Raw genomic sequence first — 27,205 nt, 5'->3', positions numbered from 1 at the left:
ATTCTAGACCCTTCGCATTTCCATATACATTTTGAAATCAACTTGTTCACTTTTTCTAAAAAAGGGGAAAAGGATGGCTAGGAGTTTGACTGGGATTGCATTGTTTGCATGAATCAAATCATGGAAAACAGAAATCTCAATGATATCATATCTTCCATGTGTAAACAAAGCCTATCTCTCATTGATTTCAAATTCCTGTTTCTTTGACCCAAGATTCCAATGTCTTCTGCCAGTATTTATGAAACTGTGGCATGCCAATGTGGTAACTTTCACTTAGGGTAAAATCTCAGACCCTTTACAGTTCAGTTCTTTACAACAGGCCACTTCATCTCCAAAGATTACAAATTTTTCCCTCTTTATCTAATTGCATGCAGCAATCTAGATAAGACATAATGGTCACTGGTTGGAACTGAATCTCATAGCACTTTTATTTCTCGAATATTTTCTGTTTTATCAATATTAGCAATGGTCAGGAAGACTTGCTCCAGTGTTATTTGACTGACAGAATAGTCTTCTAGATTGAATAGCACTTTGGCTTCCTCCAAAATATTAAACACCTTTAACAGGGGAAAAAAGAAAAAGATGGTATTACTATTGTAATATCTCCAGTTACCCTTTCCCCCCACCCCATCATTCCCCAATTCCTGCCAGGCGTATGCTTAGGGACAAAAAGACACAGAAGGGGGAAGTTAGAAAGTAGAAGGAAAAGAGGGCTGAAAAATAGAGAGGAGGCAGCTTTCCATCTTCATTCTTTTGATAGTATAGAATAATAGAATTTAGGGTCAGAACTCTTAAACTATAGGTGCCTTTGAAAAGTAACAAAGGTTCTTCTCTGCCAATGTCAGGCTCCCATTCCTTATGTTTGAATCACAATGCCTCCTTCTATCAGTCCTCTGTTACACATAATGTTAGAAGAGTATGATTTCTACAATCACCTTTCCCCAGCAGATTTCCTCTTTGGGAATATAGTAGCTAATAATCCCTTGAAGCTCCTGGTGTTTGATGTTACCTAAGAAAGGAAAGTAACGGAAGGGGCCCCATATGTGATAAGAGTTTTACAAAATTCCTAAATAAATACCATTCCAAATGTCCATACCAATGGAAGATAGAATATATGTTAATGCAAAAGACCATATAATCCCAAAGCCCATTCTCTTTTAGTATATTGCCACTTTGTTAAATATTTCAATAGATTTACTTCCATGTAAAGTATGGTCTTAATATCTATAGTTTATAAAAATTACAGAGGGTCAGATAATCACAGCAAGCTCATACACTTACTTTGCCAAACCTGACTTACATGAATCCTAATGTTCCATTGTCCTGAAACTGCTCATAAAATTTGGGTGTGGTTTCTTTCTCCAGGTGTGTGTGTGTATGGGTGTGTGCACGCACGCATGTGTGTGTGTGTGTGTGTTTAGGATCTCTATACTATTCTTATGACTAGGCAGTCTTCATCCTAAAGGAAATTTTAAAAATCATAATTTTAAACATAAATGTGAAGGCATTCATTGGAGAAATGGGATATTACAGCTTTTGAAAATCTGGTAGTAATACTGTAGCCATTCCTAACTGATAGGATGCACTTTTATGTATTATGACACAACTGGACATTATTGCAAATGGAATTAATTGCAAATGGAATTAATTGAAATTAATATATTTTTTAAAAGTACATATCAATAATACTGATTTTATCTTGTCATGAGTCCCTAAATAAATTCCATGAGGTAATATGTAAAAAAAACTTTTCAAATTGGGAAATACATCAAACATATAAACTATGTAATATGTATGGAACATAAATGTACACCTCAGTGAATTATAATAAAGCTAACAAACATGTGACTGAAACTCAGCAATCCAGAAGTCAGCTATGTGCCACTAGTGACTCACTTCTTCTCTATGGTAAACATTTATTTTCCCATTCTTTATGGTTTTATTAGCTTTAGCTAAGTATGGAAACATAAATACTATAATTTGATTTTGCCTTTTTTGTACTTCACATGAGTGCAATAACACAGTCTGCCTTATTCTCATCTGGCTTCTCTCAATCATTATATTTTTACGATTCATCAGTGTTGCTGTGTATAACTGTACTTCATTTGTGTTCATTACTATAAAGTTGTCAGTGTATGACTACACCTCTGTTGTTGGTGGATATATGGTATGGTATCCAGCCTCCTAAATGGCCCCAAATGATCCCTACCTCCTAGTTTTCACCAAACTGTCTAGTCTTCTTCCCAGTGAACAGGGCTGAGCTATTCACTGCAGAAAAAAGAGTGGGACTTTTGCCTTAATTGTAGTACCTTAATTAAGTATTGAAGTCAGGTACTGTCAGTCCTGCAACTTCTTCTATTTCAATCATATTGGCTATTTTGGAAATTTTGCCTCTCCATATAAACTTTAGAATCAGTTTATTGATAGCCACAAAATTACTTATCCTATCCATGACCATGGAATATCTCTACATTTATTTGGTTCTTCTTCAACTTCCTTCATCAGAGTTTTATAGTATTCCTCATGTGGATCTTCTATATATTTTGTTAGATTTACACCTATGTATACCATTTTTTGGGGGTGCTAATGTATATGGTACTGTGTTTTCAAATTAAAACTCTACTTGTTCATTGATGGTATACAGGAAAGTCATTGACTTTTGTATATTAAGCTTGTATCCTACAGCCTTGCTTTAACCACTTAATAGTTCCCAGAGTTTTTGGTCCATCTTTCAGGTTTTCTAATGTGTCAATCTTGTCATCAATGGAAAAAAAAATCACATTCCTTCCTTCCTAACCTGTATGTCTTTTATTCCTTTTCTTGTCTTTAGCTGAGTTCTCAAGTACAGTGTTGAAGAGCAGTGGTTAGATGGGGCATGCTTGCCTTATTCCTGGCTCTAGTAGGAACGCTTCAAGTTTCTCACATTTAAGTATGTTGATAGCTGTAGGTTTTTGTAGACATTCATTATCACATTAAGAATATTTCTATCTGTTACTAGTATACTGCAAGTTTTAAAAACCATAAGTAGGTGTTGAAGTTTGTCAAATGCTTTTTCTACATCTATTGATAGAATCATGGAATTTTTCTTCTTTAGCCTATTTATGTGTTGGATTTTATTAGCTCTGTTTTGAATGCTGAATCAGCCTTGTATCCCTGGGATAAATCACACTGGATGATTGTGATATGTCTGTTTTTCTTTTCTTTTCTTTTCTTTTCTTTCTTTCTTTCTTTCTTTCTTTCTTTCTTTCTTTCTTTCTCTCTCTCTCTCTCTTTCTTCTTCTTCCTTCCTTCCTTCCTTCCTTCCTTCCTTCCTTCCTTCCTTCCTTTTCTTTCTTCCTTCCTTCCTCCCTCCCTCCCTCCCTCCCTCCCTCCCTCCCTCCCTCCTCCTCCTCCTCCTCCTTTCTTCTTTCTTCTTCTTCTTTTTTAGTAGGCTTCCCAGTATGGAGCCCAAGGCTGGGCTTGAACTCTTGACCCCAAGATCAAGACCTCAGCGGAGATCAAAAGATGGATACTTAACCGACTGAGCCACCCAGGCACCCCTGCCCTGTTTTGGTGTTAAGATAATGCTGAGGGGTGCCTGAGTGGCTCAGTTGGTTAAGAATCTGCCTTCAGCTTAGGTCATGATCTTGGGGTCCTCGGATTGAGCCCTGTGTTGGGCTCCCTGCTCAGTGGGAAGTCTACTTTTCCCTCTCCCTTTGTACCCCACCCCTGCTTTTGCACTCTCTCTTTCTCAAATAAATGAAATCTTTAAAAAACACAATACTGAATAATTTAGGACATATTCCTTTTGCTTCTATCCACTGAAAGTTAATGTAGACAATTGTTATAATTTGTCCCTTAAATGTGTGGTAGAATTTACCAGTAAATCCATTTGGGCCTGGTCCTGGGGAGTTCAATTATTGAGACAATTTCTTTAATAGATAAAGTCTTATTCAGTTTATTTATTTCTTTTTGTGTGAGTTTTGGCATATTGTGTCTTTCAAAGAATTGGTCCATTTCATTTAGATTATCAAATTTGTGGACATAGAATAGTTCATAGTATTGCTTATCCTTTTAATGTCTTTGGCCTCTGCAGTGATGTGCCCCATTTCATTTCTGATATTAGTAATTTGTATCTTTTCTCTTTCTTAGTTATACTGGCTGGATATTTATGGACTTTATTTATTTGTATTTTCAAAGAATCAGTTGTTGCAAACAAAGACCGTTTTCCTTCTTATTTTCTAATTTGGATGACTTTTATTTCTTTTTCTTGCCTATTTTATCTGGCTAGGACTTCTCATATTATGTTGAGTAAGAGTGATGGGAGTAACATTGTTATATCATCTTGATAAAACTGACTCCTGTGTCATTATATGAACTTCTTTGTCATTTGATACAGCCTTTGACTTAAAACTGATATGAATATAGCAATACTGATCTCTTTTGGTTCTATTTGCATGGAGTATCTTTATTCATCCCTTCACTTTGAGCCTGAGTCTTTACATTAGAAGTAGCAGTCGTCTCCTCCAGTCTTTTCTGATGGCCTTCAGGAAGAAAATACCTTCTATCAACCAGGTAGGGATTCTGAGGCTTTCTTAGACCCTTTCAATGGGTAACCTTGCTTCATACTACTTGTTCCCTCTTGGAAGTGAATTCTTAAGACAATTCTGTCAATTCTGCTATGCTAGGCTAGGCAATAAGAGTATATTCTTTGCTTTCCATAGCATGATGGTGAATGCTTAAATTTGTGTACCTTCTTCCAATCCCATAGATTTATGTGCACACCAGTCATTTGCAGAGTCTCACTCTTGACACCCTTGGGGTTGCACATAGGGAGCCAGCCACAGGATATTCATGTGGGTGACTTGCATGGAGCATAACTGGTGTTTGTGGACCAGTTGTGGGAATTGTAGTCAAGGTGTTAACAGATGCTCATGGGCAGACTTTTTGATGGGGTCTTCAAAGTGATTTGTAGGATCTGCCTCTCTTCGAAGACCTCTGAGAGTCTTGGCTGCTGCTGTTCTCCCAGCTTGTCCTTGCTCCTGTCATGCAGTGCATCTCAGTATTCTGGTTGGAGCAAGACAAAAGTGTATCTCTTTGCCAGTGTCCCTCACAACTTGGGAAGCCAGGTGTTTACTCATTCATTCTTACTTTACTTCGTGGGGGGAATTGTAGGTAAAGAAGGTTTCTCTTGGCACTGGTGACACTGGTAAAGTGAAATTGTTTCTCTTCCCCTCATCAATATGACCAATCTTGGAGTTTTCTGCTTACTGATGTGCTAGAACTTCTCTACTGGACTCTCCAACTTCCAAAAAGGGGCTTTTGCATGTGGGTGTTCTTTGTAGATAAGACAGTAGAAAACTCGTATTTGGTCATTTTGATTACATCACTCTCTTATTACTTTGAACAAATTTTTATCTTTTAGGTCAGTTGAGAATAAGAAAAAATAAAAGTTTTCATTTTTATCTCTACTTATTCCTTCTCTGATACTCTTCCTTTGTTTATGTAGATCTGAGTTTCTGACCTGCATCATTTTCCTTCTCTCTAAAGAACTTCTTTTAACATACCTTCCAAGGCACGTCTACTGGCAAAACATGCCCTCATTTTTTTTTCTTACCTGGCAAAGTCTTTATTTCTCCTTTACAATGAAGGGTAATTTCTCTAGGTACAGAATTCTATGTTGGTAGTTTTATTCTCTCAACACTTTAAATATTTCACTTCACTCTTTGCTTGCATGTTATTTTTTTTAAAAGATTTTATTTATTTATTTCAGAGAGAGAGAGAGAGACCCAGCATGAATGGGGGAGGGGTAGAGGGAGAGGGAGAAGCAGACTTCCCACTGAGCAGAGAGCCTGACATGGGGCTCAATCCCACAACCCTGAGATCAGGACCTGAGCCAAATGTAAATGCTTAACTAACTGAGCACCCAGGCACCCCTACTTTCATGGTTTTTGAGAAGTTGGATGTGACTGTTATCTTTGTTCCTCTATAGATGAGGTGTCTTTTTCCTCTGGTTTCTTTCAAGATTTTTTCTTTTTCTATGATTTTCTCTATTTGAAAAATTATATGCCTGGGTATGTTTTTTTGTTTGTTTGTTTTACTCTTATCCTGTTGATGTTCTCTGAGCTTCCTTGATCTGTGGTTTGGTGTTGACATTAATTTGGGGGGAGATTCTCAGTCATTATGGTTTCAAATACTTCTGTTCTTTTCTCTTTTTTTCTTCTGTATTCCCATTGTACATATATTACACATTTTGTAGTTGTCCTACAGTCTGCATATTCTGGGGGTTTTTTTTGTCTTTGTTTTCTTTGCTTTTTGTTTTTTTGTGATTCTATTGATACATCCTCTAGCTCAGAGACTCTTTCCTCAGCCAAGTCCAGTCTAATAATAAGTCCATCAAATGCATTCTTCATTTCTATTATAGTTTTTTTTTTAATCTCAAGCATTACTTTTTTGTTCTTAGATAGGAATTCCCTCAATCTGCTTATATTGCCCATCTGTTCTTACATGCTGTCTACTGTATTCATTATAGCCCTGAGCATGTTAATCATAGTTGTTTTCCCAGTTACTGGTCTGATAATTCCAACATCCTTGCCATGTCTGGTCTAATGTTTGTTCTGTCTCTTCAAATTGTGTTTTCTGCTTTTTGTATGCTTTGTAATTTTTTTCCTGATAATCAGACTTCTTGGGAAAAAGGAACTGCTGTAATTAGGCCATTAGTAATCTGGTGGTGTGGAGCTGGGAAGAAGCCTATGTAACTCTCACACTTTTACTGAGCCTATGCCTCTGGATTGTAAGGTTCACAAGTTTCTCTTTTTTTCCTTCTCCTCCCTTATGTGGAAAAAGATGGCTAAAGTTGGGTATTTCCCTTCTTCAAGATCAGGCTCTGATTATACTCTATTCATTTGGTTTAGTTTAACTAGTTTCCTCCTGAGAACAGGCCTTGTTACAAAGAGCCGTCTGGTATATTTCAAAATGATTCTTCTTCCCTTCTCCCTATGGGAAATACGCAGGGGTTTTTGTCTGAGATTTACTGTGGCAATCTGGTTGTAGAAATGCCCATGTTTGCCTTCCCTGGCATTTTTACCTCTTAGAATTAGCCACACAGCACACCTAGCAATTCAGTTACAGTTCAGGGTTTCTTACCCTGGCCCTGGTTATCAATGTGCTTTCTGCTTTTAGGTCTCTGCTTTGGTAAACCAGGACTTCCTGTATTTGCCTGTCTTTCCAATCTTGGCTGCAGTGGTTTGCCCTGTTTCATCATCTCTCTTTTAGATTCTAGAAGAGTTTGTTGATTTTTCAGTTTGTTCAGCTTTTTAGTTGTTAAGACAGAGTAGCAATTTCCAAACTTCTTACATGCTGGGCTTGAAACCAGGGCATCTGTTCATTTGTGAAGGTCCTTGCTTACTATGGGAATCTTAGGTTAATCTGCCCAACATTGCCATGAGGCCAAAGTTTCGCCTCCTATCTCAGTACTGGTATTGGAATTTGCTTCAGGCAAATCAGCTTCTGCATTTTTAAATTTTTACTATCAAGTTTCAGCTTGATGATTTTTTTTTTCTGTTCTGTTTTGGTTTTTTGAATTTTTCTCATTTTCTTTATCAGTCTAAGCAAATAATTAAAACACAATTCTACTTTATGTTTCCAGTATGTAATAGAAAAATCTTTTTTTTTTTTTAAAGATTTTATTTATTTATCTGACAGAGAGAAATCACAAGTAGGCAGAGAGGCAGGCAGAGAGAGAGAGGGAAGCAGGCTCCCTGCTGAGCAGAGAGCCCGACGCGGGGCTCGATCCCAGGACCCTGAGATCATGACCCGAGCCGAAGGCAGCGGCTTAACCCACTGAGCCACCCAGGTGCCCCTAGAAAAATCTTTTTGAGAGTATAATCTGCCATGCTATAGAAAGAGGAACTATTTTCTTTCTTTTCCCCTTTTCTGAATAACATACATAAAGATTATCTAGAAAAGGAAAAAAGAAAGAAATATACATTTGAAAGAGCATTTATGATACTGTGTAGTTAATTCCATAACTTGAGCACTGCAGGCAATAAGCACTCCATAAATCTTTATCATATGAATGAATGACTAAATGAATATTCAACTGCCCAACAGATATATTTATCTGGATATCTAGGTATAGTTTATATAGTTAATACTGAATTATTGATCTTTCCCACATAGTGGTTTCTTCCCTTAATTGAGCATGCATGCTTGTGTATCCTATCATATCCATTTCCTATCATATCCTCCTCTCTTTTATTACTGTGACTTCCTTAGTACAATCCAATACCATTTACTGCTTTATCATCATTATAGCCTCCATGTTTTTAATCTTGTATCCTGACCATTTGGCCACTACATTGTTGATAGAGTGATCACTCAAGCTGGAGACTAAGGAAATAAAAATTCTTAAAAGGTTTACCATGTCACTGCTTAATGATTAAAGTAGTGGGAATAGAAGTAAATAGAGTTGGTTGTCAATGACTCTGTACCATGAGCACAGAGAAGCACTTACTGAGTTTAGCCACAAAAGCAGAATGGTTGATTTTTATGTGTTACACATCTAGATTATCTCCTTGAAAGGAGTAAAGGAAGTTTATTTTTCTAGTTTGCATTTCATAAGCATTGCTTGTCTTAGGGACCAAGGAAAGGCAGAAGATACATGGTCAAGAGGAAACCTTAAAGAATTATCATGGGAGGGCGCCTGGGTGACTCAGCTGGTTAAGCATTTGCCTTTGACTCAGGTCACCATTCCAGGGTCTTAGGATCTATTCCTGCATCAGGCTCCCTGTTCAACTGGGAGTCTGTTTCTTTCTCTCCCCCTACCATGCTCCCCTGCTTGTCCTCTCTATGTTGTCCTCTCTCCCTCAAATAAATAAATAAATAAATAAATAAATAAATAAATAAATACAATCTTAAAAAAATTATCAAGGGTAAAAAAACAGACAATCTCAGTAACTTAATTCTAGATGAATACATATGAACAGGTTTGTCTTACTGGTTGATTCCCATAATAGACTGGTGAGAGCCTCTACCATTTTGAGAAAGTACGTGCTAAGAAATCATGGATAATATCATAGAGAAATTATTCCAATTATACACACACACACACACATACACACACACACACACACACACACACACACTAAAAAGCTCAGTAAAAAATAACTTGCAGGAAAGGTTAATTATTGAAGATATGAAGCAGAACAATGTAAAAACTTAACACAGTCATCACAAGGAGGTCCTGCCTACATTACCTGGGAAAGTTGCTGTCATGAATTCTTTGAATTTCTCTAGTTTATCTTCATTGTTTTCAAACTTAATCTTTGCTGTCAGAGTGTATGCATTACCAAACTTGTTCTTTAAGTGCTGAGGGCTGCCTAGGCACTTGAACCTCCCCTTTACCATGATGGCTAGTCTGGAACAGAGGGCCTCACATTCTTCCATGCTAGGAAGACAAAGGAAATATGGTTGAAGAGATTGCCTTTCAGCAGGCAAATTCCATATCTCAAAACAGAGCTAGGATTATAAGTAACAGTTGCTATAGGAAAGCTCAGTAATGCAGATAATCACCACTAAGACCATATTTGGGAAGAGGAGATCTTAAGATTCAAAGCAGTCGATTCCTAAATAACAATAGGAACAGCTCCTTAACTTCTTATCCAGTCATTTCTGGATTACTGAATTCAACTGAGGATTCCTGGCATCAGCCAAGAATCAGCCTCTACCCACAATCCCTCCTATGTAGCTCATATACTTAAGCATTGCCTTTATTTCTGGCTTCACATAATTCCCTCCTATACTCTTCTAACTCTCAACCAAGCTTCCCAATGTGTCATACCTGTGGGAAGTTACAACAATAGCTTTGCCTCTTTTACACATCCATGTAATTGTGTCCCATAGCAAGCACCTGGCTGCTGGATCTAAGCCGGTAGATGGCTCATCCAGGAAGACAATTGAGGATTTTCCCATAAGGGCAATAGCTGTGTTCAGTCTACGTCTGTTTCCTTCACTTTATTGTCAAGGGAGAAAGTAAAGGAGAAAGAAGATAAGGGTACACATGTCATTAATTCATAGGAATTAGCTCATGTATATAGAATGCTGATTTGATATGACTCACAAAGCAGCAGGCCCAAGTCCAGATGTATATATCAATTCATTTTCATTGAAATGACTTTTCTTGGTAATTTATTTCAGCATCATTATTGGTAAAATATTTTTGTTTTAGGGAAAGAAAAAACAATAAAGAGATAAGGATGAAGGTACTTTTTTAAAAATAAAATGTGAAGTCTACAGCTCACATCTGCAAAAGGTTAAATTAATACAGGTGGGATCTGCCTTATTCCTGACCTCTGAACCCTGACAGGACCTTAGGCTATTTCACAGCCATTGCCCCTGTGTGACAGATGGATCAGATTGAGTTTGCAGGCATTCATTCTGAACAGTAGAAACACAAGTAGGCAGCTTAATTGCAATAGCACTATGTCTGACCTGTATATGTGGACAAACTCATCAGCATTTGTTTCCAGGTGCATTGCATACAAAAAGGTTTCCACATACTTGCAAATGTCTGGCTCAGGGACCCCTCGCAGCCTGGCATACATCATCAGCATTTCCTGACCTGTCATGTGGTTGAGAATGGGGTCATTTTGAGGACAGTAGCCAATTCTTGACCTAATCTGAATCAAGAGAGTAATCATAAGAATAGGCCCAAGTCAACTATTTAATTGAGCATATAGTTATAAGGATGAGATAGAAAACCTGGTTTTGTAACCCATGTTGCTAAAAAGGTTTGATCCCCCAAGAGCTCCCAACAAGGATTATTTCATTTCTAGGTGGAACCCACTGTAGTAAGATGGAATACTAACATCTCTACCTGGAATTTTCAACACATATTCACTGTGCACTGCTAGGTACCCAAGACAGAATTTTGTTAGAGGAAGTTGCCTATTTAAATATCATTAGGAAAGAACTCTTCTACTAAATCTATTAATGTAATGTATAAGATTTTATTTCTAGTAATGGTTAAGCAACTTCTACTAGGCCAACACTCATAGATAAGAATTATATGATATATATAATATGTGTCTTTATATACATAAAAAATACAAAAATAAACAATCATACAAAATCAAACTAAAAAGCTTCTACACTGCAATGGAAACCATGAATAAAATGAAAGGGTAACCTACTGAAAGGGAAAAAATATTTGCAAATGATATCTCTGATAAGGGGTTAGTATCCAAAATACATTAAAAAAACTTATACAACTCAATAACAAACAATCTGATTGAAAAATGGATACGGGGGCACCTAAATGGCTCAGTTGGTTAAGCAACTGCCTTCAGCTCAGGTCATGATCCTGGAGTCTCAGCATAGAGTCCCACATTGGGCTCCCTGCTTGGCGGAGTCTGGTTCTCCCTCTGATCTCCCCCCCCCCCATGCTTTCTCTCTCTCTCTCAAATAAATAAATAAAATCTTTAAAAAGTGGATCTGAACATATATTTTTTCCAAAGAAGACATCCAGATGACCAAAGGGTACATGAAAAGGTGCTCAGTATCACTGATAATCAGTGAAATACAAATGGAAACCATAATGATATATCGCCTCACACCTGTTAGAATGGCTATTACCAAAAAGACAAGAGATAACAAATGTTGGTGAGGATGTGGAGAAAAGGGAAATCTGTGCACTGCTGGTGCAGGAAAACAGTTTGGAGTTTCTTCTAAAGATTAAACATAGAACTACCACATGCTTCATTAATTCCATATCTGGGTATTTACCTGGAGGAAACACAAACACTAACTCAAAAAGTTATCCACACTAATTAAAAAAAGTATCTGCTATTCATTGCAGCATTATTTACAATAGCCATGACATGGAAACCTCAGTCTAATGATGGTTGAATGGATAAGGAAAATATGGTATATCTATACAATGAAATACTATTCAGCCATAAAAATATGGAAGTCCGCGGGGCGCTTGGGTGGCTCAGTGGTTAAAGCCTCTGCCGTCGGCTCAGGTCATGATCCCAGGGTCCTCGGATGGAGCCTCACAAATCGGGCTCTCTGCTCAGCAGGGAGCCTGCCTCCTCCTCCTCTCTCTCTCTGCCTGCCTCTCTGCCTACTTGTGATCTGTCAAATAAATAAAAATCTTTAAAAAAAAAAAAAAACAAAAAAAATATGGAAGTCCTGACATTTGTGACAACATGGATGGACCTTAAGGGCATTATGCTACGTGAAATTAGTCAGACAGAGAAAGACACAATATGATTTCACTTATATGTAAACTTTATTTTTAAGTATATTTTTATTTTATGTTGTTAAGTTTTAATTTTTCTAGGGTCTGAATATTTAAATACCATTGTTCTTTTCTGCTCTTTAAAAAGCTTATGGAAGAACCCCTGCGAAGCCATCTGGGACTTCATCTTATCTCATTGAAGAGTGAATCTTTGACAAGTTTATTTCTATAAAAATTGTGAAAGTTTCCATTTTTATTTTCTATTTCTTCTGACATCAGTTTTAATAATTTGTTTGTAGTTAGAAAGTTATGAGTTCCTTTAAAAATTTAAATTTTACTGGGGCACCTGGATGGCTCAATTGGTTGAGTGTATGATTCTTGGTTTTGGCTTGGGTCATGATCTCAGGATCATGAGGTCAAGCCCCGCATTGAGCACTATGTTCATTGTGGAGTCTGTTTGTCCCTCTCCCTCTGCTCCTCCATGTGCTCTCTCTCTCTCAAATAAAAAAATCAAATAAAATATTTTTAAAGATTTTAAGTTTTATTTCCATGGAATTCAAGTACTTCGTGTTTCTTTTTTTTGTATGTTGTATTTATTTCTTTTTAAAGAAGTTTTTATTTAAATTCCAGTTAGTTAACATATAGTGTAATATTAGTTTCAAGTGTACAATATAGTGATTCAACACTTCCATACAATACCCAGTGCTCATCACAAGCACACTCCTTAATCCATCAGCCATTCCCCCACCCACCTTTCTTCTGGTAACCATAAATTTGTTCTCTATAGGTAAGAGTCTGTCTCTTGGTTTGTGTCTCTCTTTTTTCCCCCTTTGTTCATTTATTTTGTTTCTTAAATTCCACATACAAATGCAATCATATGGTATTTGTCTTTCTCTGATTGACTTGTTTTGCTTAGCATAATACTCTCTAGCTCTACCCATGTGGTTGCAAATGTCAGTATTTCATTTTTTATGTCTGAGTAATATTGCATCACACACACACACACAATCTTTTTTTAATGTAATTTTGTGTGTGTGTGTGTGTGTGTTTCAAAATTCATTGTTTATGCACCACACCCAGTTCTCCATGCAGTACGTGCCCTCCTTAATACCCACCACCAGGCTCACCCAAACCCCCACGCTCTCCCCTCCAAAACCCTCAGTTTGTTTCTCAGAGTCCACAGTCTCTCATGGTTCATCTCCCCCTCCGATTTCCCCCAACTCACTTCTCCTTTCCTTCTCCCAATGACTTCCATGTTATTCCTTATGCTTCACAAGTAAGTGAAACCATATGATAATTGACTTTCTCTGCTTGACTTATTTCACTCAGCATAATCTCCTCCAGTCCCGTCCATGTTGATACAAAAGTTGATACCCTACATCTTTTTTAGCTATTCACCATTTGATGGACACTTGAGCTGTTTCCATAATTTGGCTATTGTAGATAATGTTACTAGGACATCCCTAATCATCAGAGAAATACAAATCAAAACCACAATGAGATATCATGTCACACCTGTCTGAATGGCTAAAATCAACAACACAGGAAACCACAGGTGTTGGCAAAGATGTGGAGAAAGGGGAACACTCTTGCACTGCCAGTGGGAATACAAACAGGTGCAGCCACTCTGGTAAACAGTACAGAGGTTCCTCAAAAAGTCAAAAATATGATCCAGCAATTGCACTACTAGATATTTACAAAAAGAATACAAAAATACTATTTCAAAGGGATACATGGACTCCAATGTTTTTAGCATCATTAACTTATCATTTCTTTAAATGTATTTACATCTCCTTTTGGGGGGGCAGGTTTACCCATTTCTTTATTTTTATGAAGTTCTAGTGTCTTGACTTAATTGTTGTTAGCTGGCTTTATATTTTTAATAATTAATTTATGTACTTGTGTACATTTTTATATATTTTCCTTCCATTCATTTTTTAGTGAGTCATGTTTTTCAGTTATTTCTTTTTCTTCATCTTTCTTTTTTTAAAAAGATTTTATTTATTTATGTGAGAGAGAGAGAGCACAAGCTGGGGGAGTGGCAGGGAGATGGAGAAGGAGAAGCAGGCTCCTTGATGAACAGGAAGCCTGACTTAGGGCTCTATCTCAGGATGCTGAGATCATGACCTGAGCCAAAGTCAGATGCTTAGCTGACTGACACACAGACACCCCTTCTTTTTTCTTGAAATGAGTGTATAATGTGTATATACATTACTCTCCCTGTAGTTGTTTATTGCATCTCATAGTTTCTGATATATAATATTTTCATTATTTTCTAGAAATTTTTGTAATTCTTGAGTAAAAGCAAGAATCACCTAAAATGATTTTTTTTTAATTTCAAAAGGGGAGGGGCACCTGGCTGGCTTAGTTGATGGAGTGTGTGATTAATTACAAAGAAAAAAATAATCTTTTTTCAGAATATTTTTCAGAAAGGGAGGGAGTTTTCATATTCTGATTTTGTTTTTTGTTTAATTGTTACAATTGAAGAATATATATGTATTTTTTTAAAATGTATGCAAAAATGGTCATATTCATAAATGAAGTATTTTTGAGGGATATAGAATTAGACAGATATTGATCATGATTACAAAATTGACTTTATCACTTATGTATTCTTTGTATCTATTCTTTACTGACATAACCTATCTTGGACTAAAAGAAGAAAATCAAACATCTCATGTATTATATATTTTTTCTCATATCTCCTATAATTTCTGCCTTACAGAGGTTGCCTGTCATTTGGTACAAAAATATTCATAACTTTTCTATCTCCATTATAAATACTACATTTTAGTATTAATGCCATTTTTGTAACTTTTGATGCTCTTAAGTTTGAATTCCACCTTCTTTATATTAAGGCTGAGACTCCTAATTTCATACTTTTTCCATTTTATTTTCAACATTTCTGAATCATTGCATAAGGAGTGTCTTCAGGTTAGCATGGATTTGGCTTTTATTTGGAATTGCAATTTTAAAGTCTTTTTTTTAACAATGTATGATTTAGATCTATTTATATTTATTGATATGACTGGGGGTTATTCCCTTTTTTTTTTCTTCTGATATTTACAAAGGTTTGTATTGTTCTGATGGTACCTTTGATAAATATTTATATATCTTTTTACATCTTTGAAATTTATTGACTTGCCTTAATCCAACATATGATAAGTTCTTCTAAATAAATATTCCTGTGTATATGAAAAAACAGTTTCATTCTTTCATTTTTGAGTACAATGCTTTATATATTTCTTTAGATTTAGCCTATTAATTGTTTTATTCAGATATTATACAGCATTAATGATTTTTAATGTCCTTTTTCTATCACAATGAGAGAGATGTATGTTAAAGTTAGCTACCATGACAATGAATGTTTGTTTGTCCTCAAAGTCCTCTTTTTTATGTTTTATGTATTTTTTTAAAAGATTTTATTTATTTATTTGACAGAGAGAAATCACAAGTAAGCAGAGAGGCAGGCAGAGAGAGAGGAGGAAGCAGGCTCCCTGCTGAGCAGAAAGCCCGATGTGGGGCTCGAACCCAGGACCTGGGATCATGACCTGAGCTGAAGGCAGCGGCTTAACCCACTGAGCCACCCAGGCGCCCCTGTTTTATGTATTTTGAGACCATATTTTTAGATACCTAAAATTTTTAACTGGCTTTTTGATAAAAATTATGTAGTTACACTTTTCTAATACTAGTAATGATTTCTACTATAAAGTTTTACCTAATATTAGTACAGCTATCCCTGCTCTTTTGATTAGTATAAGCACAGCATATCTTTTTCTCTCCATTTACTTTCAAACTTTATGTTTTAAAATATGCCCATTATAAGGAGGATATAGTTTAAATTTTGTTTCTTTATTTTTATCCAACTGTCAATCTTTACCCTTTAACTGTAACATTGAATTCTTTTATTCTGAAAATCATCACTTATATATATGAACTTATTTATTTTTATTTGTGTGTGTGTGTGTGTGTGTGTGTGTGTGTGTGTGTGTGTGAATCTAGTTTTTATTTTTATTTTACGAGAGGGAGAGAAAGAGAATCCTAAGTAGGCTTCATGCCCAGTGCCGAGACTGACGTGGGGCTCAATCTCATGACCTGAGGTGAGAGAGTTAGACACCCAACTGACCTGAACCAAAGGCAGATGCTTAACATCTGAGTCACCTAGGTGCCCCTGTTTACTTTCAAAAGATATTTTTTACTGGATATAAAAGTCTGATCTCATTTCTGAATATTGATGTAAGCTCCTAAAAAAATAACTGTATAGAAATTCAGTAATGTAAACTCCTGATACAATGCCTTAGGAACAACTGTAATTTATTTCAGGGTGCAATGATGGATTAACATCAGAAAATGTATATAAGTTTATACTACTAACAAATATAAGGATAAAATAGTATTACTTTCTTCATAGATGGTGAAAATGTATTTGACATAATTTAATACTCAATAGCCCTCAAAAATGAAAATAAATGGCTACTTTCTCACCATGATTCATCTAACAGGAAATCTATCTTGGACACATATGGTGTCCTAGGCAAGACAGAAACAATTCTTACAAACTAGAAACAATAATTAAACAAGGCACCTCCCTTAACTCTGGTGGAACAAAATTGAAAATAAAATTGAAATAGGACCACTCTGTAACTTTGAAATGAGACATGAGGATATTTTCCAGTCACAAAAATAACTAAGCAACTCTCTTCTCTAACACATGTGATTGCTGCACTTATTTTTCTAATGACATCTGTAACCTTGTTTTAATCTTTCTGCCTCTGGCTAGAAATACCAATAATCACTAAATTTCCCATACTTCTTGACAGCTTCCAAACTCTGATTCTTTCTAATTCCCAGTGCAAACCCAAATCCTGTAATAATCCTCTTCCCTCTTACGGAGACCCCCCTACTTCCCCTGTTATGCATTTCCCTTTGCTGCAACTAGGTGAATAAACCTAATGTTTTTGACTACAGGGGTGCTTCTTTTTAAAAAAATCTAAAAAAATGATTTTATTTATTTATTTGATAGAGGAAGTGAGTACAAACAGGGGGGAGAGGCAGAGGGAGAGAGAAAGAGCACTGATGAAACTTGGTATAACCTAATCTCTCAGGGCCCACTAAGAACAAACATGGCAGTTTGGACAAACACAAAGCAGACTCTCCACTATGCAGGGAGACTGATGTGGGGCTCTATCCCAGGACACTGGGATCATGACCTGAGTCAATGGCAGAGGCTTAACCAAATAAGTCACCCAGGTGCCCCTACAGGTATGTTTCTAGTGATCTCTGGCTAATGAGTTTTACTCTAACAATGACTTGGAATCAAATGACCATAAAAGAGAAAGAGTGATGTGTTTACTTAACTAAATGTTTTTGCAGGACAAAAGCAGTATGAGCTAAGTCAAGAAGCAAATGCAAATATATTTGAAACTCATATTGCAGATAATGATAATCATGTATTATCTTCATATAAGAACTCAAAGTAAGAAAGAAAATGTCAATAAGTTAAAGATGTATAAAGGATATAAATAGACTATTCATAGGGAAGGAAATTCAAAAGATTTTTAAACATATAAAAAGCTGGAGTGATGTCAGCAAGATGGTGGAATAGGAAGCTCCTCACTTCCCCTCTCCATGGATGCACCAAATAAACAGATACATATGGTTCAAATCCTTTTGAGAGAAATATAGAAAAAAATTAAGACAGTCCTACATAAAGGGTGACAGAAAATACCCACATCAAAATGGGTAGGAAAAGCTGAGACACACTTGTTCTGTAAACCCTACCCCTAGCATAGTGCCTTACAATTAGGAAGGAATCCCATTTTCCAGCCTTTCCCTGAGGAGTGAAAACTTATGGTCACACACCTTTTTTTTTTTCTTTTAACCAAAAACTGAAGAATGGAGAGAAGTTAGCCAATTAACACAGAGGGGAAGTCATTGTGACCTCAATAAGTGAGTTGCTAAATTGGAAATCTCACTCTATAACAAATACACATTTTTGTTTTAAGTTTATTTTTTAGTAATCTGTACACCCAATGTAGGGCTTAAATCACAACCTAGACACCAAGAGTCACATGCTCTGCCTACTGAGTTAGGTGGGTGCCCAAGACCACCCATCTAATTCCTCAGCTTTTGTGGCTGCTACCTAAGGGATCAGATCCCAAATCACCCAGCTCTGAGAGCTGATATGGCTTGACATTTGTTTGTCCCCAGGACCACAGAAAGCAAAGGTATTTTAAATTTTATTTTATTTCTAAAATTTATTTTATTTTCTTTTAGTTGTTCTTTTAATTCCAGTTAGTTAACATACAATGTTATATTAGTTTCAGGTGTAGAGTATGGCAATTCAACAGTTCCATACATCACCCTGTGCTCATCAGAACACGTGTACACCTTAATCCCCATCTCCTGTTTGACCTATTCCCACCTCCATCCCCACCTCCTCTTTGGTAACCATCAGATTGTTCTTTATAATTAAGAGTCAAGGAGGTGATTTTAAACAAGCATGTAATGATACACTGTGGCTATACACTTAGGCTCAGTGCAGAGGGAAAGGGGAAAAACACCCAGTTCCCATATTCTCCCTGTGATGGGTTAGACTGAATATTTTCCCACCTGCTGCCTGAGAGTTGTGCTTCCACTTAGTCTGTGTTTGGGAGCTTATAGGGCGGGTAAGTGTAGTCTTTCAGGAGCCTGAATGAGCATGAAGGAATTTCCTGTGCCTTCTCTCTATGGCTTCCTCTAACGATAAAATCAGGTTTCTAGCTTCTCTGGGAAAGGAGTTTGTCCACATACCTAGCACCCCAACTTTTACAGCTGCCACCTGTGGGACTGGCTTCTAAATCACCTAACTCTGGGAGCTGATAGTCTTCAGCATTTGTTAGTCTCCCAGGACCACAGAGAACAAAGAGATGGCTTTAAATAGGCACACAAGCACTCCCAGCAGCTCTTCCCCTTGGCTAGGGACAGAGAACAGACAAAAGCACCCACTTACTAGTTTCTCCCTAAAAGGGGCTAGACTGTGTAGCTAACATTCCAACTTGCCCAGCTGCTGCCTGCAAGTTAGGATTTTTTTTTTAAATCATTTTTTAAAATTTATTTTCAACATAACAGTATTCATTGTTTTTGTACCACACCCAGTGCTCCATGCAGTCCATGCCCTCTCTAATACCCACCACCTGGTTCCCCCAACCTCAACCCCCCCACCTCTTCAAACCCTTCAGATTGTTTTTCAGAGTCCACAGTCTCTCATTGTTCACCTCCCCTTCAATTTCCCCCAACTCCCTTCTCCTAACTCCTCATGTCCTCCATGCTATTTGTTATGTTCCACAAATAAGTGAAACCATATGATAATTGACTCTCTCTGCTTGACTTATTTCACTCAGCATAATCTCTTCCAGTCCCATCCATGTTGCTACAAAAGTTGCTACAACTCCTTTCTGATGGAGGCATAATACTCCATAGTGTATATGGACCACATCGTCCTTATCCATTCATCCGTTGAAGGGCATCTTGGTTCTTTCCAAGTAAGGATTCTAATTATCTTGCATCTAGGAGCTGATGGGGCAGGCACTTTGTAGTATGCCAAGAGCCTGAACAAGTGTGTGCACTTCTCCTCTGCCTTCAGAGCACTGATGAAACTTGGTATAACCTAATCTCTCAGGGTCCACTAAGAACAAACATGGCAGTTTGGACAAGCACAAAGTTTGGAGAGGCACCCATATCTTTAGCTGGGCTGATTGGCAAGGGTTATCTCTTACTAGCTTCTACAAGTTCAGTCTGTTAAGACTAGGAGAGATAGCTGTTTTAATGTAATGCATAGAAAACAATTCAAAGAGCCAAGGAAAATGAAGAACATGAAATAAAAGAACAAACAAAGAACAAGATAAATCTCTGGAAACTGACCCTAATGGGAGGCAGAGAAATGATTTACCTGACAAAGAATTCAAAATAATGGTCATAAAGATGCTCACTGAGGTGAGGAGAGCAGTTCATGAAAAAAGTGAGAATTTCAACAGAGAGAGAAAATATTAAAAAATATGAAACATAAATCATAGAAGTGAAGAATCCAATAATTGAACTGAAAATTCAATTACAGAGATCAACATCAGACCAAATGAAATGCAAGAAAGGATCAGTGAACTCAAAGACAAGCCAGGGGAAATCATCCAGAGGAAAAAAAAAAAAGAATGAAAAACAGGAATGATAATTTAAGGGATTTATGGGATACCACGAAGTGTATCAATATTTGCACTATGGGAGTCCAAGTAAACAAAGAGAGAGAGAGAAGGGACAGAAAGTTTACTCAAGGAAATAAAGGAAATAATGGCTAGCCTTTCTACGCAAGCCAAAGAGGAGACATGGTCATAATTTAAAGGAAAACTTTCATAATGTCTGGAGCCCTTGATGTCCTTCAAATGAAGAAAGAGGGTACAGCACCAACCTTGACTTCCCAATGGAGTGGAACATCTACAAAAGAAAAGTGATAGCATCTATATTATAAATCTGAAGAGAACCTGAGATGTTCCTGCTGATAGCTCATGCCATTGCTGCCACCAAACACCTGGCTGATGTCAGTGTCTTACACTCTAGGAATACTGGCCAACAAGCTGAGCTGAAGTTTGCTCCTGCCTCTGAGAGCTTTTCCCCTAAGGTCAGGGAAACGACAGGGATGTCCACTCTCACCACCGCTGTTCAACATAGCACTAGAAGTCCTATCCTCAGCAACCAGAGAACAGAAAGAAAGAAAAGGCATCCAAATTGGCAAAGAAAGCAAACTGTCATTCTTCAAAGATGGCATGATACTCCGCTCAAAAATTGCTGGATCTCATACAGGAATTCAGCAATGTGGCAGGATATAAAAACAATGCACAGAAATCAGTTGCATTTCTATACATTAACAATGTCACTGAAGAAAGAGAAATTAAGAAACTGATACTATTTATAATTGTACCAAAATCTATAAGATACCTAGGAATAAATTTAATCAAAGAAGTAAAGGATCTGTACTCTGAAAATTATAGAACACTTATGAAAGAAATTGAGGAAGACACAAAGAAAAGGAAAAATGTTCCATGCTCATAGGCTGGAAGAACAAATATTGTTAAAATGTCTATGCTACCCAAAGCAATCTACACATTCAATGCAATTCCTATCAATACCATCATTTTTCACAGAGCTGTAACAAACAACCCTAAAATTATATGGAAGCAGAAAAAACCCTGAATAGCCAAAGGAATGTTAAAAAAGAAAACCAAAGCTGGAGGCATTACAATTCTGGACTTCAAGCTGTATTACATAGCTGTGATCATCAAGACAGTATGGTACTGGCACAAAAACAAACATACAGGGGTTGCGTGGGTGGCTCAGTGGGTTAAGCCTCTGCCTTCGGCTCAGGTCATGATCTCAGGGTCCTGGGATTGAGCCCCGCATTGGGCTCTCTGCTCAGTGGGGAGCCTGTTTCCCCCTCTCTCTCCGCCTGCCTCTCTGCCTACTTGTGATCTCTCTCTGTGTGTCAAATAAATAAATAAAAATCTTAAAAAATAAAAACAAAAACAAACAAACATATAGATCAACAGAACAGAATAGAGAACCCAGAAATGGACCCTCAACTCTCTGGTCAACAAATCTTTGACAAAGCAGGAAAAAATACCCAATGGAAAAAAGACAGTCTCTTCAATAAAGAGAAGACGTGTTGATTAGTTTGCCTAAAGTAACTATATATATGTTGTACACCTTTATTATAGGTATACCATCATGTTGCACACCTTTATTATATAAAATTTTTCTTTAAAAAGTTATGCAACCTCACTTACAATAAGAGAAAAATTAAAGCTACACCAAAGTGCCATTTGAAAAAAATCTACCAGATTGGCAAAAACCCCCAAGAGTTGATCATATACTCTGTCGTGGATGGTTTAGAGAAATAGGCATTTGCAAAAATTGCTTGTGTAGTACAAATTTGTATAACCATAAATGGAAAGCATTTTGGCAAGATCCTAAAGATTGTGTGTAATATGGTACATTTTGTGTAATGAAACAGAAGATAGATTATTATGTTTTATTAAATATGCATAAAGAGTATGTAGTGTGATAAAAGTGGTTATCTTTTTCTGTGGGAAGGGATGAAAGAAAGGTGGGTAGGAAAGGGAATTAAACTTATTTGTATCCTTTTCATATTGTTTTGAGTTATGGTTCATTTGAAGGAATACCTTCTTTTCTCAGAGAGCTCCTGTTGCTATATATTTTAAACTTCTTACTGCTTTCCCCCATTTATACAAACATGCTTTAGTTACTAGTTACTAGAAATTATGATACTTTGTTCATTTTCTAAAACTCTGGGTGTCACTCTTTTTCCTCTTTTGACAGCTGCCTTTCTTTTATGTTTTGTCCACATTCAGTATTTCCCCATCCTCACCTGTGTGTCAACCTACTGCTTCAGATTTCGATGATGTCCAGTGTATACTATTCAGGTCTACCTGCCTGACATTTCTGTTTTATTTCCTTCTTGACATCTTCTCTTCATGCAGATTGTGCAATAAAACTTTATCCAGATTTTCCTCCTATTTCACTAATCCAACCCAATATTTTCTTCAGTTATTCTATTTTAGAAATGTTGTTAGTCCTCAGGATTCATCCCCTATCTCTCTTCTCATTATTATACATACTCCCAATAGATTATCTTATCTATCCATTTCAAATTTCACTTGTACTTTGATGAATCCCAAATTTATATCTCTACATCAATTCATAGATTCCAACTGCCTGTTGGTTGTTCTCTCATAGGTATGTGTCATAGGTATCTTATACTCAACATATCCTATTTCAAACACACTCAGTTCCTGTGTTTACTATATTGGTAAGTGGAACTTTCACCTATTCACTGGATCATGATAGAAATCTGGGCCATATCTTAAGATAATTTGTTTTCCTTATAACCCACATCCAAATGGAAACCAAACCCTGTCAATTTGACTTCCTTAACATCTTTCACAATTACTTTTTCTAATAATTTTTTCATACCAAAATCTTAATTGTGTCATGGTAGCTTAAGTGAAATAACTACTCTTCCTGTTTCTAATTTGGCCTGTTAAAGATACTCATACTTTGTCTCAAACAGAAAGAATATTTGCCTTTTCCCAAACTCAATATGTTATCATAACTATTGCTGTCCCTGCATTCTGTTACTTTTGAGGAAAGAGTATGTATATATGTATACACACACACACACACACACACATATGCACTTCTAAGTTCCCTTTCATGTTTCCCACCTACTTGCCCAGTTGCCTCCTCCTTTAGGGTGCCAACTCAGTGATTAGTAACAGAAATACCTTTCTGATATTTTTGGTAATGTTAAAGCCATCAATCAACACAGATCCAGATGTTGTGGTCTCCTCTCCAGTCAATATTTTGAAGGTAGTGGTTTTCCCAGCTCCACTTAATCCAAGTAATCCAAAGGACTCAGATTTCTGGACTACAAGGGAGATGTTTCTTACAGCCTTTACCACTGGACACTTATAATAAACCTGAGAAAATAAGGGAAAAAACCCATAGTGTACTGGAGCACTGATTATGGGCCAACTACAACCATAACCACAAATCCCTATAGACTGGTACCTGTGACAGTTTCACTCTTCCACTCTCAGCCTTCTATTTTACCAGATATATACAGATCCCATAGAACTAAGAGATTAGTAGATTAGATTAGTAGTACTCTACTAATAGATTAGAAGTACTATCAATAAATTCTTGCCAGGGATGGTGGGCTACAGTTCAGGACAATGTTGATTATTGAATGACATTACCTTTGTAAGTTCTTTCAAAACCAGTGGGATATTCTTTAACTTGGGAGGCAGTGTCAGGGCTCTGTTCTCTTCATTTTTTACATCTTCATCCTCATAGTCCTTGACCACTTGACAGGACACTGCAGCCTACATTTTTAAGACAAAAATCACAGATAAGAATACACTTTAAGTATCTGGTTTAAACGAAAGACCTTCTGAATGCTGGCCCAAGGAAGTAATATCAAAGATGTCAGAAAATGTTTGCTTAATTTCCAAGAACATTCCTACCAATTTCCTGAACTTTCATGCACTAAGTTTATTCTTTTTTTTTTTTAAGATTTTATTTATTTATTTGACAGAGAGAAATCACAAGTAGGCAGAGAGGCAGGCAGAGAGAGAGGAGGAAGCAGGCTCCCTGCTGAGCAGAAAGCCCGATGCGGGGCTCGAACCCAGGACCTGGGATCATGACCTGAGCCGAAGGCAGCGGCTTAACCCACTGAGCCACCCAGGCGCCCCACTAAGTTTATTCTTGACGTGCTTAGATTTCAAGAGCAAGTGTTTCTAGAGCTGTGAGTAAGTAGTATGTTCTTGCCAATAACATGGGTACTTCATGGAAAACAAAAGCCACACTGGTACTAATATTGTTGTTTAGTGTGATTTGTTACAAATAAAATATGTTGAAGACACCATGAGATCCAATTTTTAAAAAAGAATGAAAATTTTTTTTTAAGGAAATACCCTCTATAGGTGAAGTCAGAGCTTGAATAAGTAGGGGTTCATTGAAAGAGTGAAGATGTGGTGGGGAAGAAAGAACGCTGCCATCAGCAGTGGGAGCTCAGTGAGAGATAAGTAGCAATGAACCAACAGGGCATGTTTTGTGAATAGTAATTTGTAGTGTTTGAGCACAACTTTGTTGTTGTTGTTGTTTTTGAATTGTCTATTTTTGCATCAAGTGCTCATTTGATGGTACTTCATTAAGGAAGAATGGAGGGGGGGGGAATATATTTAGCTCAGTAAACATGCTAGTCAGAAGAGTGACTAGAGAGCTGCTTTAAGTGTTTTTCTCTTTTCCAGTCTAAAAACTGGATGTATAGGAGCAGTCAAAATGAACATCTTGTCCTTGCTTTTGATCTTAGGGGGGGAAACATTCACTCTTTCATCATCATGTTTGCTGTAGACTATCTAAGTGGACCCCACTTATCAGGTTGAAATGTTTCCTTTCTTTCCTTGGTTAGCAGTTTTTTGAAAAATCACAGATGGATGTTGAATGTTGTCAAATGCTTTTTATGCAATAATTGGCATGAACATGTGGTTTTTCTTCTTGAGACTATTGATCTTGTGGCTAATATTCATTTTCAAATATTAAACTAGCTTTACATTCATGGAATAAACCCCATTTGTTCACAGTTTATTCTTCCTTCCATATATTCTTGGGTTTTATTATGAATATTTTGTTGAGAATTTATGTGTCTGTGTTCTTGAGGGATACTGTTTTTTTCTAATTTCTCCATTTTGGTATTAGAGTAATGACAGTTTCACAAAATGAGTTGGAAAATGTTCTCACTTCTTCTTTCTGGAGGAAAGAATGCATAATTGATGCTGTTTCTTTAATTTTTTTGATAGAATTTGTAAGTGAAATTATACAGGCTTAGCATTTTCTTTTTTGGATGTTTTATACTATGCAAATAATGTCTTTAATTGAAATAAAACTATTTAGTTTCTTTATTCTTGAGTGAGTTTTGATAAGGTTGGGTCTTTCTAGGAATTGTTCTATTTCATCTAAGGTAACAAATTTATGACATAGACTGGATTTTAATTTCTGTGGTATCCATAGTGAAATCTTTTCATTTGTCCTCACACTGACAATATGTTTCTATTGTTTCTATTTCATGATTGCTCTGGCTATAGATTTATCAATTATAATCATTTTTAAAAATTAGTTTTTTGTTGCATTCATTAATTTTTCTCAATTACTCTTCTGTTTTCAGTTTTATTTTTTATTTTTATTTAATTCTGCCTGCTCTGAGTATATATATATTTTTTAATTTATTTATTTTTAAACATATAATATATTTTTATCCCCAGGGGTACAGGTCTGTGAATCGCCAGGTTTACACATTTCACAGCATGCTCTGAGTATATTTTGCTTCTTTTCCTTTTATTGAGATGGAAGTTTCAATTATTAACCTGGGACTTTTTTTTTTTTTTTTTTTAGTTTCAGAGGTAGAATTTAGTTATTTGTCGGTTGCATGTAACACCCAGTGCTCATTTCATCAAGTGCCCTCTTTAATGCCCATCACCCAATTATCCCTTCCCTTCAACCATCTCCTCTCCAGCAATCCTCAGTTTATTTCTTAGAATTCAGCATCTCCTATGGGTTAACTCTCTTTCAGAATGGCTAAAATTAACAACTCAGGAAACAACAGATATTGGCGAGGATGTGGAGAAAGGGGAGCGCTCTTACACTGTTTGGGGGAATGCAAACTGTTGTAGCCACTCTTGAAGAGAGTATGGAGGTTCCTCAAAAACTTAAAAATAGAGGGGCGCCTGGGTGGCTCAGTGGGTTAAAGCCTCTGCTCTCGGCTTGGGTCATGGTCCCAGGGTCTTGGGATCGAGTCCTCCATGGGGCTCTCTGCTCAGTGGGGAGCCTGCTTCCCTTCCTCTCTCTCTGCCTGCCTCTCTGCCTATTTGTAATCTCTGTCTGTCAAATAAATAAATAAGATCTTAAAAAAAACAACTTAAAAATAGAGCTACCCTAGACCCCACTGTTGCACTACTAGGTATTTATCCAGAGGATACAAACAATGATTTGAAGGGACACCTGCACTCCAATGTTTATAGCAGCAATGTTCACAATAGTCAATATATGGAAGAATCCCATATATCCATCAGCAGATATATCACATATATTATATATATATAACTTTATGTATAAATATATATATATACCGAGCTCCCACTGCTGATGGCAGTGTTCTATCTATCTATCTATCTATCTATACATATATATATATAGGAATACTATGCAGCCATCAAAATGTATGATGAGCTCCCACTGCTGGTGGCAGCATTCTTTATATATATATATATATATATAGAGAGAGAGAGAGAGAGAGAGAGAGAGAGAGAAGATGCCATATATATGTAATGGAGTACTATGCAGCCATCAAAAAACATGAAATCTTGCCATTTTCAACGACGT

The 27,205-nt window shown here is 36.7% G+C and overlaps 1 protein-coding gene across 1 annotated transcript in view; it reads right to left on the bottom strand.

Annotated features, from left to right (window-relative positions):
• Positions 1–409: 409 nt before the first annotated feature.
• Positions 410–27,205, bottom strand: part of LOC125090549 (phospholipid-transporting ATPase ABCA3-like) — a 196,657-nt gene continuing 169,861 nt past the window's right edge. The window contains exons 25-31 of the mRNA XM_047713324.1: positions 24,025–24,150; positions 23,551–23,745; positions 10,471–10,658; positions 9,821–9,991; positions 9,237–9,427; positions 936–1,009; positions 410–557 (exon numbers count right to left, since the gene is read on the bottom strand). Coding sequence (XP_047569280.1) covers positions 417–557; positions 936–1,009; positions 9,237–9,427; positions 9,821–9,991; positions 10,471–10,658; positions 23,551–23,745; positions 24,025–24,150 — 1,086 coding nt within the window. The 3' untranslated portion in view covers positions 410–416. The remainder of the gene's footprint in view (positions 558–935; positions 1,010–9,236; positions 9,428–9,820; positions 9,992–10,470; positions 10,659–23,550; positions 23,746–24,024; positions 24,151–27,205) is intronic.

This window comes from Lutra lutra, chromosome 18 (genome assembly GCF_902655055.1).
Source record: "Lutra lutra chromosome 18, mLutLut1.2, whole genome shotgun sequence".
Lineage (NCBI taxonomy): Eukaryota > Metazoa > Chordata > Mammalia > Carnivora > Mustelidae > Lutra > Lutra lutra.
Note: the sequence above shows the minus strand (reverse complement) of the source record. Positions and strands in the feature narration are given on the sequence as shown.